The 18,421-nt window shown below is 43.3% G+C and overlaps 2 protein-coding genes across 7 annotated transcripts in view; one reads left to right on the top strand and one right to left on the bottom strand.

Annotated features, from left to right (window-relative positions):
* nkpd1 (NTPase, KAP family P-loop domain containing 1) overlaps positions 1-10,891 on the top strand; it is a 40,230-nt gene extending 29,339 nt beyond the window's left edge. For 4 of the 5 annotated variants that reach the window (XM_047331702.1, XM_047331700.1, XM_035629415.2 and 1 more), the window contains 5 exons: positions 751-822; positions 4,054-4,170; positions 5,380-5,702; positions 6,448-7,908; positions 8,665-10,891. In XM_047331702.1, the coding sequence (XP_047187658.1) occupies positions 804-822; positions 4,054-4,170; positions 5,380-5,702; positions 6,448-7,908; positions 8,665-8,958 (2,214 nt within the window). In that variant the 5' untranslated portion in view covers positions 751-803 and the 3' untranslated portion in view covers positions 8,959-10,891. The remainder of the gene's footprint in view (positions 1-750; positions 823-4,053; positions 4,171-5,379; positions 5,703-6,447; positions 7,909-8,664) is intronic. The other variant, XM_047331703.1, reaches the window with a different exon arrangement.
* Positions 10,724-18,313, bottom strand: LOC118302903 (LIM and senescent cell antigen-like-containing domain protein 1). 2 transcript variants are annotated; one of them, XM_035629418.2, is made up of 11 exons: positions 18,155-18,313; positions 16,546-16,702; positions 16,306-16,372; positions 15,353-15,473; positions 15,007-15,156; positions 14,732-14,882; positions 13,757-13,849; positions 13,556-13,604; positions 13,361-13,436; positions 12,959-13,128; positions 10,724-12,437 (listed from the first exon to the last, which is right to left on the bottom strand). In XM_035629418.2, the coding sequence occupies exons 1-10, from the start codon at positions 18,181-18,183 to the stop codon at positions 12,990-12,992; spliced, it is 1,032 nt and encodes a 343-aa protein (XP_035485311.1). In that variant the 5' UTR covers positions 18,184-18,313; the 3' UTR covers positions 10,724-12,437; positions 12,959-12,989. The 2 variants fall into 2 exon arrangements, with proteins under 2 accessions (XP_035485311.1, XP_035485312.1); XM_035629419.2 differs by lacking the exon at positions 12,959-13,128.
* Positions 18,314-18,421: the final 108 nt, after the last annotated feature.

Raw genomic sequence — 18,421 nt, 5'->3', positions numbered from 1 at the left:
AACAAACAAACAACCTGGCTGTTACCTCAGCGAAAGCTAAGAAAGATAAACCTACCTCCACTGATCTCTGGATTTCACAATGGCTGCGGACGGTTTTTACGCGAAAAATTGCAGGAATTATCGGGTAGTGTTGCCGTAAGACGGCTCACAGTGGTGCATTAAAACAACTTTTTGTTGTTGATCTCCTCACGAGCTTTCAGTTATTTGGGGCAATTATTCTTACCCCCCCCCCCCCCAGTCTGCACATGCATCTCACTGGTAATGCTGCTCTGAAACCTGGAGCGGCGTACGTAATCGTGCGTCAGGTGTCCAGTGTTGCTAACATACACTAACATACGATCATATCAGCTCTGAAGGATATTTAAGAGCTAACAGAGGCAGACATGGTGCCGGTTTGTCCCATTTTGCGTGATGTTGATCCCTCCATCCTCACATGGAAGAGACGTGGAAGAGGAAAACGAGGAGGGACCTGTAACCAAAAGAAAACACACAGAGAAAGAGACACGCACGCACACGCACGCACACGCACACACACGCACGCACGCACGCACACACACACACACACACACACACAAACACACACACACACACACACACACACACACACACACACACACACACACACACACACACACACACACACACACACACACACACACACACACACACACACACACACACACACACACACACCTCCACTGCACTGCCTGCGCTGAGATCTTTGCTGTTTCTCTTTTCTTTTTTTTACAGGTCAAAAAAAAGTATTTTCTGGGAAAGGCTGCACATCCCGTCACGCAGCCATCATGATGAATCCGACAAAAGGTAAGTTGTCTGCAGGCGACGACACCTACAGGAAGTGGGCACCGCTTTCCAACCCTCCTCCTCCTCCTCCTCCTCACTTTCACTTTCTGAGCCAGGATGTGTTGCCCCCCGTGTATGAACTAGTAATCATAAAACATTTGTATCATTATTGTCATTATCAGTGTTGTGATTTGTAGTGTGGGTCGTCGTCAACCTCGTTTCTTTGTGTCACTGAATGCTGCGATTGTAGGAAACAGTAACTGAACAGCTGGTTTTTGTACGTTTGCTGTTCTCGAACCACCTGCTGAAACACGTTTTTTTTTGTCGTCTCTCATTAATCACTAATCAACATTCCGCCCACCACACATTTTCTACAATCTGTAAATTTATGTCCATAAAAAAGTGGAATTTGTTTATCACTGGTTTAATCCAATTGGACTTGGTGCTCATAGTTTTATCTGTTGCCACGCTGGTTAACACACACACACACACACACACACACACACACACACACACACACACACACACACACACACACACACACACACACACACACACACACACACACACACACACACACACACACACACACACACACACACACACACACACACACACACACACACACACTTTGCCTTCCTGACATCTGCTTTCTGACCCGATACTCAGAAAGCAGATGACATTGTCATTTTCAGTGGATTTCTGTATTGAATTTAGTTCATGACCACATCATATTGCTGTGCTCAAAAACTAAAGCTTGGACGTCAAACGGTGTCGATGCAGATGCGATACTGTTGTGTCTGGGGGGCCAGTGAGTCCTTCCTTACGGCTGAAAAAACTCAATGACAAATGTATGTCGTATTCACGATAGGTTCAAGATAACTTGTGTTATTGTAACAGCTCAGAAAAACAGTGGACGACTCAGGGACGTCAGCAAGCGAGCGGAAAGTCAGCAACAGGTCAGCAACAACAACAGCGGGCGACAGGGACGAAAGGGGAAGGCAAAAGTCAAGAGACGGGCTGGTGGGTCAAAACGTGGCAGCGTGTAAACAGGCTTAAAGGCTGGAAAAGACACAGCTGAGGAGGCACAATAGACAGGTTCGACTCAACTACGTCATTGTCCAACATTTGCTGTGTTACGAAGCCGAACATCGTCCGGCGCAGTCAACTCTGGGCATTCCCGTCCAGCTACGAGCGCGTAGATGTGAAAGAGGCAGGACTGTTTAGTCGCGAGCGTCGTCGCGAGAACCCCACGTGGAGAAACGCTGATACCTGCTGGTGAATTCGAATTCAGTGACAAGAAATGTGGGGACAAAATATGGTCACATGAAAGAAACACGAGAAATAATTCTAGATCTTAAAGTGAGGCTTGACTGTTAATAAGTACCGGGATTATTATTTTTATCAGGGTTTCATACTGAGTGCTTTTGCTCTTTTCTCCGATGACGAGCAAACGTAAGTGACACCGATTTCATTTATTTTTCAAAATGTCATGGGAAACGTTTAACAGTGTGAGGGCAATTTTTCTAATAAAAGACATCAGGGGGTTTAGACTTTATTCCCAATCATCATCACGGTTCGTCTCCTCGTGTTGTTCTGAGCTGCAGTGATATAATAAGAGTGAAAGCATCAACACTGTCAGGAATCATGTTGGAAAGAATTAAAAAAAAAACCCAACTATATTTAGATATAATAATAGTATGTGTTTATTTAAAGTGGTAAACTCTCCCTCGCTTTGTTAGAGAAGAGTCAAAACAATTTCCCTGATCCATAAAAAAATTCTCTTTATCTTGAAAACTATTTTGTCCCTATCAAGATCCTGTAGGAATGTGGACTCCGGTTTTCCAGTGATCTGATTGGTTTGTAGTTTAGATCTGAGCCTCTGAAGTCAACCTGCCCCCGAGCAGGTAACGTGTGCTTAATGAGTTACCATTGGGGATTCTGCCCCCCGGTGAGAAGAAGTGGACCAGCTTCGCTTTCGGACTGGGAAACCAGAGTTAACTCCATAACCCGCCAATCCTGCTCCGTCGCTCGGGCCCCGGGCCACTGAGGGGAGGTGGGCTGGTTAACAGAGGGAATGGGAGATGCACAGGTATGTGTGCGTGTGTGTGTGTGGGGGGGGGAGTCAGGTAACGGGGGAAGGGGGTGGAACAGGGCTGGATTCACTGCAGGCCAGGAGGGAGTGGCAGGAGCTGAGAAGATTATATGAAGGTTGTTGGAAAGGCGACGCACATAGAAACTGACGGACTGACTGAATGAACTGTGACAGTCTATATGATAAATACCACGCGGAAAACCATTGTGATAATGGTGATAACGGCAACTACAGTAATGCAGTTAAGTCTCTCCTTGACTGTCTCCGAGAAGTAAAAGCCTGGATGGGAGAAAACAACCGTCTTCGGTTAAATGACAGCAAAACAGATCTCAGTCTGGTTCCGGTCCCCGTCTCCTCGTCCAGGACGCAGAGAAGCTACCCGGGCCCCTGGTACCTGCTTTAACCTTTTTTGCAAACATATCACCACTGTCGGGAAAGGCTCGCTCCTTTCAACTAAGGAATATTGCCAAATTTCAAACGACCCCTTGGGCTCGGCCCCTCGATGCATCTCTGAGCTTCTCCGCCCGGCTGCGCCCGGCTGTCCCTCGGTCGAGGCAAAGGGGTCACAGGGGGCCGCGCGTTTGCCGTAGCTGGAGCACATTATTGTATTTCATTCTTCTACGGTCAAATCTGGTCGTTGTAAATGTGTGACCTTCATTTGACTTGATTATCTAGAGGACACATTTAGCTCCGTTCTCTCGTCATGTTTTCCTCCGGGAAACAGTTCATCTGTGAGCGAAGGCCATATGCCACTTACACATTCCAACGCTCACCTTATTAACGCCTGAACGGAAAACCTGTCATGTACCCTGCGCTGTTGCTGCGCTTTCCCACGTTATGATTATGCTAGACTGGGGAAAAACATGTTTGCACTTATTCGGGAACGTTTTCGGTAATAATTAATCCCGCGAGCGTGTCCACTGGAGACCCTGTTCTCTCAGTTATGTTGTGCACTCGTTTTGACACAGCATTGAGCAGGTGTCACAAAAAATTATTCCAGCATTCATGAGGGTTGGTTGTTTTTGTTTTTTTAGAGCAAGGATTAGGCTCCCAGGAGAACCTCTGGATAAATGTCCTTGAATGTAAACTAGACATTAAAATTGAGACCATGCTGTTTTTTTTCTGTCTCTCTCTCTCTCTTGCTGATCAACTTTCAGACGATATTCATGCGTATGCCCTGTCCAAGACCCTGACGAAAGTTTCATCCCCTGCAACTGTGGGGCTCTACTCCCCGTGTCAGAATCGCATCAACATGATCCTCGGACAAATGGAAGGTGTGCAAACACTGCGTGTCTCACCATCTGCATCCAATAGCATGTGGTCATCCTGTGTGTTGAATGATTCTTATTCTGATCTAGGGCGTGAAGGTGTGTTACAATGTCCAGTCTGGGAAGTACAGTAAAGGATGTTTGTCCTTCAAAATTATAAGTAATCTCTCCTAAATGTTGACTAAACATAACCTCTTCACAAACGACATACAGCTCAACATAATCTAGGTATGTGAATAGACGGCTTTAATAACTTCAAAACCTAATAAGAAGTGGACGTTGTATTTCTTCTGTGCAGGCCCTCTGTGGGATTTCTGCGTCCTTACATCCACTTCATACTCACATATACACACGTACACTTTCTACACATTATTCCAGCTCGAGGTGTACCCCCATCACGCTCCAAGTCAATTTTCTGCACGTTTATACCATTTGGGACGGATAGTCATTAATGGTAATGACAAGCGGCTTCTTTAAAGACAGCGTGCCCCGTTTAGAGACTCTACCACTGTGTCCAACCTTCAATAGGGTTTTTTCAACAAAGATAATGTAAGTCAGCTAAACCAAGTTCTGCAAATGTTTTTGCCTTTTTGCACCTGACAAATAACAAAACAGGACAAAGCGCAACAATAACAACCGGCATATTCGGAGACATCAGAGTACATTGCCACCTTGTATTTGAAATATGTGAAGAACATCACTTTTCATGAGTGACATTGAACGGGGCTGAATGGAACATGTGCAGCTGTAGCAAAGGCCTCAAATAGAAAAGGGTTGTTTATTTGTGTTAGCCGGAAGGTCGAGGTACAGGGTTGTCGTGATGATTTCTTTTAGACCTTGGCAGACAGGCACCAGATGTTAGAGCAGGCTTGACGGTCACATCATAATAATCATTTTTTTTTTTATTGTGTAGGAGTATATACTGTATCTCTGCAGAGAGGTCAGGCTGATGTTTTGCCGGGAACACGTTAGGGGTTTTAGTGCCATGCCTCAGGGAATTTTATCAGTTGGTGAGAGCAAAATAACTTAAATTCGTCAACTTTCCTATTGCTATAATATTTGACATGGCAGCCCAAAAAGAATAAACCAAAAATCATCCATTTAAATCCTTGTCGACTACCCAACAAGTTGTTGTACATATCTTGAGATTTCTCTGCCTCGATTTCTATTGTTTGTCCTCACCTGCACGTACTTTGCGAATGTTTGTCTCCCCAGTGCACATGGACGAGGAGGCAGTGAAGATTGAGGGTGAGCACGGAGGAAGGCCTCGCTCGGTCAAGCCTTCACTCACGGGCTTCGTGGCGCTCATTGGTCGGCTGCTCTTTTACAGGCCTATTTGGACTAAGACGAACCAGCGGCATCACAACATACGGTTCATCTATGTGCATTTCAGTGCCTGGCATTTCGCAGGCAGTGACCTGCTTTGGGCCGGTATAGTCATACGACTGATTCAGGCCATGCAGATGAACTTTGGGAAATTGCAGCTTGCACTCTACCGCGTGGTGCAACATGATGAAGAGGAGGAAATCACGAAGAAGGTTTGTGGATAGTCTTAACTTCTTTCTCCTGAACTTGTTCAGAGGGGCTGTGTATGAGAGAACACAAATGTCTGCAAATGTTGCTCCGGACATTTACCTACCCTGTCAGACCCAAAGTGAAATCTCTGGTAAATGTCGGGGTGAGCCCATGTGAGAGGTCATGTCTGGAAACAGATAATGACAACATTTAATGCACATACCGAGGGGCAGCAGATTATGTTCGGCCTGTTCGCCCATTTTAATTTGCCTAGTTCACTAATATGCTAATATCTTTTAAGTGGTACAAGGGAAATGCAGCCAAGGTTGTGGGAAAGTCCTCATTGGTCATAAAACAAATTTGCCCCTGGATTAGTCTCAGTGGCAGACACCTCATAAGCTTGGTCATGTTTTGAAGACAGGGACATTTTTTGACCTGATAATGGTGCTCTATAAAATGTCAGCGAATCGCAAAAGTTATAGTTTAAAATTTGTCCTGAGATTATCATGAATGTACGACACTTTTTTAAAATTTAACTTGCTCAATGAAGGGCCTTGGGATCACCAGAGTCATTAGGAATAATTGTCTGGGCACCATGAATGTTTGTACTAAACTTAGTGGTAGTTAAATACTTGTCAAGATATTTCAGTCCACACTAAAGTGGTGGGCGAACAAACCTACCAGCCTTGGCATCTCCATACGTACCTAACAACCTGCCAGTGGTGTCTAACCTACATCTTGTGTGTTGTGTTTTGTGTTTATAAAAAGAAAGTGGGGAATGGTACTAACAATTGGAGGTCCAGGAAGATTTGCTGCTGCCCTTTGTGGAGCCTTGTCTTGGCCTTTCTTGTGGTACCAATTATCCTCCTGGTATTCCTATTGGCATTTGGCCTTCCCAAACCTGTGGTGAAACCTGGCGGGCAGGGGGATAAAACAAATGGCCAGGTGGGTATGCTCGAGGGCCTGATCATTGCCTCGTTAGGAGTCCCTGCAGCGAGCGCATTGAGATTTACCTTTCTAATGGTCAAGAACCTCATCTTCAACCAAGACAAGAACATGAAGAAGGGGATGGACAATGAGCGGGTGAGCAGCCAACTTGGCTTCATGAATGAGGTGAGGAAGGAAATGTGGTTCCTGTCTCGCTTCGTGCAGTTTATGGAGATCTTTGAGAGGCGCCGGATTCGAGTGGTGCTGAAGATCACCAGTCTTGACCGTTGCGCCCCCAAGAAAATTGTTGCAGTCCTGGAGGCCATCAACATTCTGCTTTCGGATGAGGAGAGTCCGTTCATTTCCATTCTGGCAGTAAACCCAGATGTTCTTGTGCAGAAAGTGAACTTTGCGGACGGCTGCTTAAGCAAAGAGGACAGAGCTTATGCATTGTTGAACCGCATAGTGACTCTGGCCTTCACGCTCCCACCACTGTCTGACGATTCGAAGCACAGTTTATATTACAGCCTCACTAGCAATTCAAAATTCCTTGAAGATATCAGCATAGGGAAAGATAAGCATAGAACTGGGAACGCCAAAAAGACATCTTCCTCCTCTGATGTGACAAAAGTACTCATTGCATTGGAAGAGTCAAATCCACTGACCAATAAAACCACAGCAGCACTGGATGTAAACGAAGAGGAAGTAGAGAAGCTGGTGGGAAGCATCCTGACGCACAATGAGAGAAATATAAACCAGTACATGTCAGACGATGCCATGTCTATGAGAAGGGTGATTAACTCCATTCGCGTGACTGTGATAATCATGATGGCCTTGGAAAAACAGCTCCCTGAACCAGACTGCATCGCAGCATGGGTGGTCTTAGCCACTCGGTGGCCCTGCCGACTCAGCTGGATCATCCAGTGTGCAGAAGATGCCCAACAAAGAGGAGATATTGACCGCAGGAGTGCGGCCGTCACCGACGATTCAAAGACCTTATGGGAAGTCTTCAGCGAGTCCAAGGCAGAGCTGTACGTGATGAGTGAACAGATCGAGGACCTCCTCGAGCAGGACGGAGATCCGGAGATGTTTGAACGATTTCTCACGGCGGATTTCCGGTTCACTTTGAAGGACTTGAAGACGTTTGAGGTGGTGACGGTGAACCTGGATCACACCATTAGGAAGGAGCTGGCCCAGATCCGAGGGACATCCAGGCTGAAAGATTCTGGTTGGGTGAGGGACCTAGCTCCTCTGCATATAACAACTATAATCAACATGGATACAGAGGAGGTGTGCAAAGAGGTAAGAAATGAAGTTATAATCTTCAAGATTTCAGTCTTGGTTGATTTTGCAATGAACTTGGTAACTGGTGGTGACTGCAAGTGCTGGGTAACGGTATACCAGAAAAGCCTCTGCTGTGCCCGTCTACAAAGTCCTGTTTTGAGCATTTTTCTGCACAACAGTACACTTGAATGAGCCGATAGCCTTGTGGAGAACTTAAAGAGTTGTGCAGCCCGCCGCTTGCAGCTCCTCATCAAACAGCTCACTGTGGTTGCTCCCTCTTTTTCCAGTTCCTGCTACGAAATTTTAAAACTTATCCACTGTCCAAAAATGCAGAGAACAAACATGTCTGATTTTGCGGATGTTTTTTTTTTTTTAATAAACACTATGTTGGCACTATATTTCAGCAGCAAGGTCATTCAAGGTGCTGTACAGAATTCTCAAAGCAGCATAAGACAATACTAAAAAGGACAGTGAACTACAAACAGTAACAAATGAGTAAATCCATGAATAGTTTCCTGTGTTCATTTGAAACCAGCGGGAATGTCAGGGTACACCACTTACGATGAATATGACTATTTTACTACTACAATTGTTCCGACATTACTATTTATTCAAAGCAATGTTTTCATCAATCATCATGATGGGACAAATCAAATGTTTGGACTTTGGATTATTTTTTGGGATCAGTCTTTTCATATCAGTGAGGACTTCAGTGTAAATAATATTGCTTTTCTGTGTTGACAATAATTCCATTTCCCTTTTTTTTTTTCGTAGTTGGAGAGGATGAAATTCCCCAGCAAGTACATTGAAAAAGTGAAAAGCAACGACCTCAATGGTTTGGCGCTGCTCTTTGGTAATACAGACGACCTTAAAGAACTCCTGGGTATGACCTTTGGAGAATGGGCAACTTTCAGACTGCACTTCCTAGGTTTACCATCACACCTTCGATCGCAATACAAGAACCTGCCGCTGGCCTCCTCTCATCCTCAGAACCAGCTTTTGAGATTTAAAACACACATGTCCCATCATTACTCGTCTAATTCCAGTCTGGTCAGTAACCCTATGTAGGAAGTAGGTCAGGATATGCCAAAAATGATCTGCATGTGAAATATTGGCAAAGTATTATACAACCTGTGCATAAAAATAACATACAGAAATAAATGCTTGATTGAAAAGTGTGACATTTTGGGAAATCTCTCACCATTACCACTCATGTGTCTATGCTAAATATGAAGCTAAGAGCCAGCAGGTAAATATATATTAGCTGAGCATAAAGACGAGGTGCAGGGGTTTATAGCTAGTCTGGCTCTGATGTATGGATGAACCGAGCAAGATACAGAATGTTAATGAGCCGGCTTTAAAGCTTTAGTGTTGTCTTCAAAGATTTTATGGGTTTTTTTTGGACAGTGCCAGTCTAGTTGTTACCCCATGCCCCCAGTATTTCTGCTAAGCTATGTGCTCCTGGCTCCATATTTCTAATGCACAGACATGAGTGGTATCTTCCAATGTCACTCCATGCAAGAATGCAAATACATGTTTCTGATACTGTGATTGATTCTCGAAAATGTTGCCATTTTCAGCATGTTGGTATGTAGCTCAGAGGTGGTTGTTTCCTCTTCTTTTTTTTTTAAAGCTATAAAATAGTCTTATATCTGCTGAGTCTGACAACACAATGACATAAAATAAGTATCTTGTGTGATTTAACAACACTCAATTTGGCAGAGTTCACAGTTTAAACATTACTTGCTAATTTGTTAATCAAATTATCTGTAAACCAGTTGATGCCCCAATGAATTGCATTCAGATTTTAATTTGTTGAGTCCTGGCGTCGCTCATCATGCTCAGTCACTGTCACGGCTCACTGAGACATTTTGACAAAACAGAGCTGTTGTTTAGGTTATTAGTAAAATGTGTGCTTTTTTACTACCGTGACCGTAGACTATATAAACATTGACTTGACTCAAAGTCTGAAAAGCAAAGCCAGTTGCCCTAAAGTGTAATTCCACTGAGAGCCACCAGAGGCTGGTTCCCATAAGACATCCATTCAAAAAACATCAACTTTCTCTATTGAAACACTAAGACAAGAAATGTTTGCCACAGGTGGTTGTAGCTAAATTCACTAATTTAAGAATTATTTAAATATTAGAGTGGCAGGTTTGGGGGCGGGCCTGTTTAGACTGACATCGGCACTGGATGATTGGCAGACAGCTTATTGGACGAGGCAGACCAAGGGGGGATCACCTCATTTTGACTCGGCTGTGTGGTATAATTACTGTTATTTTGACACACTTAATGGCACGCCAAAGTGCCTGCTGTGAAATAGGCCTTTTACAAGACACTTTTTTCCCCCCATGTGTCGATGTGTTGCAGAAGAAAAGGTGGCAAAAAAAAAGGATGAGGAATTTCACCTGTGAAACACATCACCTCTGTGTGATAAGAAACACAAATCAGTTATTGTTACTTAACAATTCTGCACGACCTTTGTTTGGGAAGATAAGTTGTTGTTGTTTTTTTCCATAAGAGGCTCGTTCATGCACAAACCTGCAACGTGATTGTAGTTTTCACACTTTATTTTATTCTTGTTTTGGTTGGTTGCATGGTTTTCATTTTTAATGTACTGTAACTTTAGTGTGGAATCTTGAGAGAATTTGCAAGGTTTGATGTTTTTAGCCTGATGCAGGTTTCAAACAGCTAAAAAAACCCCCACAGAATATTTACTTTTATAATAAAAAAATTTGGGATGTGCACATCTCCAAGATACGGAGACAGAGTCACCTTCATGCACAGACACCAACAATGTATATTTGGTTATTTCATCAATGTAAATCCACCGTGATTTGTTCAGGCAAAGTTTATTGATCATTCATCAGAAAGCCAAGTACTGCACATTTCCCGAGAGAACTGCAATTCTCCATTTCATGAAAATCAAGAAAATGTAAACTCTTTGACAAATGAAATATGCAAAAAAAAATCCATAATAAAAAATGCTCATCCACGCAAACATAGTTTTTCGTTGCAAGTCACTTCAGCTAAATCCCGTCTGCGAACAGCCCAAGAAATGTGCTGACTCCTTAGTGATATTTTTAACATCAAAGTGTTCGCATGTTAAATAATAATCAGCAGAAGGTTCATTTCATCTGTTTTCCTTTGAACCGTTTCCCTCAGGAAAAGAATTTGGCTAAATACATCAGTGACAAACCGCAGGCAGTTACAGTACAAGCAATAACATTACACACGGAAAACAGTACGCACCGACAGTCCAAACACTAATAGGCTCCCAAGAAGGATCACGACTGATTCAAATCACAACAGCGCCTCCTACTCTCCTATTTTTTGTCAAATGTGCACTTTCAAGGTATTGGGATTATGGGGCCGATCAGACAAATTAACAGTCATGGGCTGATGCTTTGGATGAAATATGGACAAGAAGCACCAGAAGCAGACATTTTTGATCATTACATAGTAACTTATAACATACGTTTAACATCACCGTTGGATACGTGTTGGATTAATCGTATCCAAGAGTGGATTCATTAACACTTTGTGTTGTAAATGAGACTTGCTCGTGGTATTAGCTCAATTTCTTTTAAACATTAGCATGAAGAGACATAACATAATCCTAAAGAACACAGTGGTTCATTTGTAATTCCTCTAGAGCTGCAACAGTTACTCGATTAGTCATCTACTTCTAAATTAATGGCCAACTATTTTGATAATCTATTAATCAGTTCAAGTAGATTTTATTGTGGAACAGAAGAAATCTCCAATTTCAGCTTCTTAAATGTGAATATTTTCAAATTTCTTTGCTCCTCTTTGACACTAAACTGAATATCTTTGGTGTGTGGACGACACAAAATAATTATCTTGGGTGTTAGTGAAACAGTCGCCATTTTTCACCATTTTATGGACCAATCAACTAATCGAGAAAATAATCAACAGATTAATCGATGATGAAAATAATCGCAGCCCTAAATTACTCATACGGAATTAAGGCGTGAAGTCTTTGTCTAATTAAGATAGCTAGACTACGGTATAACTGTATTATAACTATACGCACGTTACATTTTATTTTTGCATTTTAAGACACAGTTCATATATTCAAGGTATAATTCCATTATAAACTTGTTTTAGACATAGTTGTCAGCAGTAATGCTCATAGTCAAATAAACTCAGACACTATGTTTCTTGGAGAGGAAAAACAAATTTGCACAATTTAGGAATGTATAAAAAAAAACAGCAAACAGCTTACAGGCACATTAATGACAAGACCACAGTGGTGTATTTATATATATATATATATATTTTAAATGGATCCCTGATTTGCATGTGTAGTATTGATGTACTAGTGTATCGCGAGGCTCTTCTGTCGTAAAAGCAGCAGGTATCTTACTCACACAGACAGTAGCAGGAATATCGTCGGCCTGCTTCGAGCTCACTTGCGTCCCAAAGACTCCGCCAGCTTCTTGAGCCTCTTCTTCAGTTCCAGAGGAAACTTCTCGTAACACTTTTTACAGACGGGCTTCATGTCAAACTCCACAAACTTGTTCCTGCGGAGGAGGAGGAGGAGGAGTATTAATGCTAAATGTGTGATTTAATGACTTGTCTCTCGCCTACATTAACCTTTTCAGATTTGCCCCCCACCTGCATGTTGTTTTTTTTTTTTAACTAAATATTATTATCACTGCGGGTTGCAATTTATTCAAAGTCATCATCTCCTCACTTTAAATTGTATTATAATTAGGGCCATACTTTATGGAGGGTAATACACCCATCTTATCACCTCAACTTATAATAGAACTCATTGAAATGATCCTTATTATAGCTTTGCCCTTTGCTGCGAGGTAGCAATTACTCATCTCATTTCAACAAAACAAAAAAGTTTTCCACTTCTCATAGGCATCAATTGAGCAAATCTCATTCTCAATATACAAGTACACTTCAGAGGTTTTGTACAAATACCAAGGACGTAAAAAAACAACAACTGCAGAGTCTTGCTTTTACTTTAGAAAATAAATAATCATATTATGCAACACTGTCAAAAAGGGAGGAAGGCAGAGATAAGACCAACCAGCGGGGGCGAGTGGTGAAGAATAATAACTCTACAGACACACGGCGGGTTTTTTCTTGCGGTCTTTGGCATCGCGCTCACGTCGAGCCAGGCGGCGTTTCAGCTCCTCGGGCATGCGCTCATAGCAGTGCCTGCAGACTGGCCTCAGGTCAATTTCAACAAACTTATCTCTGAATTACCATAGACGCAGCAAGTGAAGCATGTAAGAAGAGAAATTGGAGGAAGAAGAGAAGGGGTGAGGGAGAGGAAAAAGGAGTCAAAGGGGGGGAGGAAGAGTCGTATGGGGTGAGATATACGCAGAGGCAGGTGTTAGGATGTGGACGAGTAAAGTGGGAGTGTTACAGAAATCTAAGAGGACGATATTAGTTATTTTAAAAGGAGTTATAGAGCACCATCACTTACTTCAGAGTGAGTTTTGTGTTGCAGGTGGAGCAGGAGAAACAACTGACACACCAGGCCTTGTTGAGAGCAGACACAACTGAGAGGGGGAGAAAAAAAAAAAGAGGACGACTCTAAATATTAAAACTGTTCGTCAAAGCGACATTCTGTGAAAATTATGAACTAAACATGAGCTTTATTATTATTATCTATCCTCACCGTCGCCCTCGATCACGCGGTTGCAGTGATAACACACGTCGCCGAAGAGCTTAACAACAGAGAGACAGAGAGATTAGGCTCATACGGCAAACACAACATTTATTTGGTGAAGCAATAAAAGGTCGTTTTTGGTTTTTTTTAGACTTAACTAAGTGTCATTTACTTCAAATCCATTATTTTAATTGCCCCTTTTGTTCTTACCTGGTTATAATGAGTCTCGCAGTACGCCAGCCCCTTCCTCTCGTAGTGGCGATGACCGAGGAACGGTTTCTCACACTTGGCGCACACGAAATGCTGTCAACAGAAACAAGTGTTACTAAAGGGAAACGGGGGGAAAAAGCTCATGTGACAAGTGACTAAAAGAGCAGGTGCAGCCGCCCGGCGTGAGCAGCGCTACCTTTCCAACACAGCCAAATTGAGTTCAGGAAGTAGCTGGTTACTAAATTAATTCCAGCTAATGACCGTCATCTTCTTTCATAAACTTTTGATAGTCTTGAGTCTTTTTCGAACTGTTTAAAATCCATCAGCCTTTCAGACGGACGAACACTCGATTTGTTTCTTCCAAGCGCTCACATCTCCACCGCTGCCTCGAATCAAATGAGCTCATTTACAGTGTTTTGGTTCTAAAGTGGTTTATTTAATGAATTCATTTTCCTGTGCATCAGTAAATGCTGGAAGTCATTGTAGGTTTGTATTTTGCTTTTGTGAAAAGGCGATACTTCATATATTATATAGCACAAAAAGGTGGTCAGCGTGACATTTGTCCGATACTTAATGTGTCAGGATGTTCTCTGTAGTTCTACGTGCAATGAGCAAAACAATTTAAATTTCCACAGAAACAATTAATACCAAATGAGTTGGTTCATTATTATCAATTCTCTTTTGAGCTTTTTAGAAAATTGGACAGGTCAAGTTGGAAGCTGAATGCAAAGATGACGTCTGGGCGAGTTGACACTTTCCAGCACCTGAGAAAAAACAAAACTGAAAGTGCTCTTACTTACTTATGTACTTCAAACAAATACAAAATCCTGAACACATGCAAGCATAGTCATGATTCCTAAAGTAAACTCCTGAGAGAAAACCCTTAGGCATCAAAACAACAAACTGTGAAAGATGCAGGAATGCAACACTGTATTTGGTGCTATTGATTAACTGTGCCAGCTTGTGTTCACAAACCTCCACATGCCACTGCTTGCCCATGGCATTGACGACGCGGCCCTCGATGGGTCTCCTGCAGGCACCACAGATTGGCACACCCATCTTGTCGTGGCAGGGCAAACAGAAGAGCTCTCCCTTCAGCTCCCTGGCATCCGCCGTCAATTCCTTCCTGTAGACAGAGGTACAAATGATACATAAACACAGGCTTTGAGCTTTTTTTGGGGCCTAAAATGTATTCCTAGGCCAACAATGTGCCGTTTTCTGTAAAAAAACAAAAAAACATGAAGACTTACCCACAATTGTTGCAGTTGAAGTGGTCTGGGTGATAGGGGTCATTCTTGAAGATCAGGGGCTGCTCTTCGATGATGGCGTGGCACTTCTGGCAGATATACTTGCCGAGGCCGCGAGCTTTCTCGCGATTATGGCAGGGGCGACAGAGGTGCCTGAACCAGAAGGGAGAACACACTATGATGATGGTCTGCTAGCCAGACTGCAGCCGCAGCCTCGGTTGCTCAAAATGCCAAAAATATTTTTTTAGGAAAGCCAAAGTGAAGTGAGTTGCCAGGTTCACAGGAGTGTAACCACATTTCTGGAGGCTGTCCCAGTGTTACATTGTCTGCAATAAGACGGGATACTTGCCTGCCAGCGTTTTTGACAAATCCCACGTCTGCAAGCACGGCCTGGCAAATGTCACAGCAGAAGCAGTCTGGGTGCCAACTATTGTTCATGGCCTTAATGACACGACCAATGATGAACTCCCCTGAGGAAAAAAAAACATGAGCGAGAGGACATTTTTAAGGCAAGTGTAAGTTTGACTTTTCCCATATTTGCTGCGACTGGAGGCTTTTTCTTTCAGTACTGAACAGCAGTTCATAACGAGCACTCCATAGTAACTGGAGTTCCTGGAGTTACTAAAAATGCACTACAGTGCTTTCTATAGTGTTCTCAGAGTGACACTTGAATGCTGAATGCGTTTTAATTGTCCATTTAATTTAATCAGGGCACGTGTGTCTCTCCCCAGACACACTCGAGCCGTATTTAAATCAATCTTACGTGGCACTAAAAGGCATCTTGGGTGATCTAAACACAAGTGGGGAGTTCTAAATGAAATTTTTAATGTACCTATAGTTCACGGAGGACATAGTGGGATCCGATTCTCACAAACAACATATGAAGGTCAGAGAAGATTAGAACCACATATGTAATGTAGTGCAGTGGTTTGAAAATGGGTAGGTGCTGTGAGAGCAGACAATGAGCCAGACACTGTATGTCTTTATGTGCAATAAGAGGCACTACTTCTGTTATGACACAAGTGATTGGCTAATGCCAAATGAGGTAACGGCTCCAAATTCATCCCAGCAAGATCCTTGAAAGCCACAACAAACAACCCCCTCTCCTTCTCTGTCTGACTTCAGTCCCCGTCAACAAAGTCAAACGTAGGCAACGAAGCCAAGTGCTACCACAAAACAATCACTTAACGCACACCTGAGATGCATTCTGATACCAACGCAGTCCATCTCAATTACATCTACACAAAGTCTGAATATATGTGAATACAAAATGCTCTTTTATTTTGACCCTGTAACACTCACCACACTGGTGACAGCAAGGAGCGAAGAGCATCTGGAAGTCATGTTCACAATATTTTCTTCCTTCAAACTGTGAGGAGAAGAAGGTTGAGATGCGTTAATGGGACAGAGTGATTCAGCACATTTCCTGTATAAAGAACGGCAACGGAGAAAGCATCACCGCCACACAAACGACGGCCCGTCGCTACGGTGTTGTTTTGTGAAATGAATTATGGGGACCTGTGTGTTGTGTGAGTGCACTACCTCGTAGAAGAGTCCCTCCGGAAACTGCTGGAAGCACTGGGCACACACAAAGCAATGCTCGTGGTACAGCTCTCCGTTACTGTTGACAATCTTCTCGGTCGCCGCAAAGCCACTCCTGCACCGCTCGCAGGCCGCGGAGGCCAGGGCGTTAGCAATGCTGAAGCATGACGACAAGACAAGAAAACGTCTATTAGTGCATTACTTCCCCCCCCCCAAGAGCCCCGGCCTGTGAAAAAATGCCTGGGATGCCAGTCTTGGGCCAATGTTTACCATTTTTTCACATCACTCCCCGCATCAGCTGCTGAGCTTGTTTAAAGCTGCTGTCAGCACAGAGAATGCAAATAATATGTGAATCAGTGGGGGGAACTCGGTAGTAACAATAACTCGCTGCACAGCCATCACCTAATAAGGAATAGAGGTAGTAGCTGTGAGACTATGCGCAGCCTCTCCTCTCTCACACTCTCTCTCACACTCTCACACACACTCTCTCACTCACAAACTATCGCTCACACACACACACACACTCTCACACACACACTCTTACACACACACACGCACGCACGCACACGCACACACACACACGTTCACAAAAGCTACATCACTTTCAAAAATTTATTAATTTTGTCAACTATGATGAAAATGGAGTGTCATTTTCGTTTTCCAAGCCAAAGTTCCAAACTTCTCAAATGTGACGATTTGCTATTAATCTTTGTCACAGCTTATTATAAACTTTTTTATTATTTTTGCAATATGTTTGGTGAATAAGAACAAGTAATCTGAATATATAATCTTTGGGAAATTAGAAGGGCACCTCTCAATCTTCTCCGACACATTATAGACGAGTTCGCGAAGCGATTAGCGAAGAAATATCATCTGCAGATTAGTTGATCATGAAAATAGTTGTGAGTTGCAGCCCTGATACACACACACCCACACAACACTAATGTACCCACTAAGAACCACCACACTGACTTTGTTTTATTAATAACTAAGTTAAATAACATGCCGCATGTATTTCAGTGGTCAAGTTTAGTTCAAGGCCAATTATGACTAATGCTTCCTGTTGAACGTAAATATGTCTAAAATTAAATTGCATATCGAATTGAAATAACCCAACCAAACTTAATGTAGTTAGTTCATTTGTTGGATGGTTAGTTAAAAGTAAATTACTCAATATGAATCATTTGTGTGTAGGAGGGGAGGAGGCTAATAATAGTAATTATTAGCATGCTAGTTAGCTCTAACTTTAAATCTTGATTTAAAGTTAGAGCTAACTAGCATGCTAACCTAGCATGCTAGGTTCAATGTGGGAGAGCACACAAAACGGTATTTCGCTACTACTGTTTGACGAACGATAACATATCAACTGTGAACCGACATGTTAACCGTTGTCAAAACACGCGCTGATACAAACGCGTTTGTAAATGTCGAGCATCTGTGCTCAGGTAACGGTGAGCTAACTCCCACCCCAACGGCTACGCTAGCTAAGCTAATGTGCCGTGAGCGTTAGCTTGCTAGCCTCCAAAGCTAACCTCAGACCAGCATTCGGCTGAGGTGTTTACGTCTGCGTCTGCCGGACCGGAGCGAACCAGTGGGGAACCATATTCACCTGCCCGTCATTCCTGCCACGCCCAGCATCACCTCCGAGCACCGCCGTCGGAGGTCCGGAGCTGATGAGCTGACACGAACTGTTGAGCTAATAATTCCTCTCGCTAACGCATACAAAGTTTTCCCAGGGTGCGGTGCGGTCGTCCCCTCCCTCCCGGCGGAGCCGTGGTTCCGGGTTGGCAGAGGGGGGCGGGGGCCTCGGCCCACCCACCCCCACGGGGGAGCGTCTGTGGAAGAGAGTCACCAAAAAGACTCGCACACTTTTGTT

Source organism: Scophthalmus maximus, chromosome 4 (genome assembly GCF_022379125.1).
Source record: "Scophthalmus maximus strain ysfricsl-2021 chromosome 4, ASM2237912v1, whole genome shotgun sequence".
Taxonomy (NCBI): domain Eukaryota; kingdom Metazoa; phylum Chordata; class Actinopteri; order Pleuronectiformes; family Scophthalmidae; genus Scophthalmus; species Scophthalmus maximus.
The sequence above is the reverse complement of the archived record's forward strand: the minus strand, read 5'-3'. Positions and strand labels throughout refer to the sequence as shown.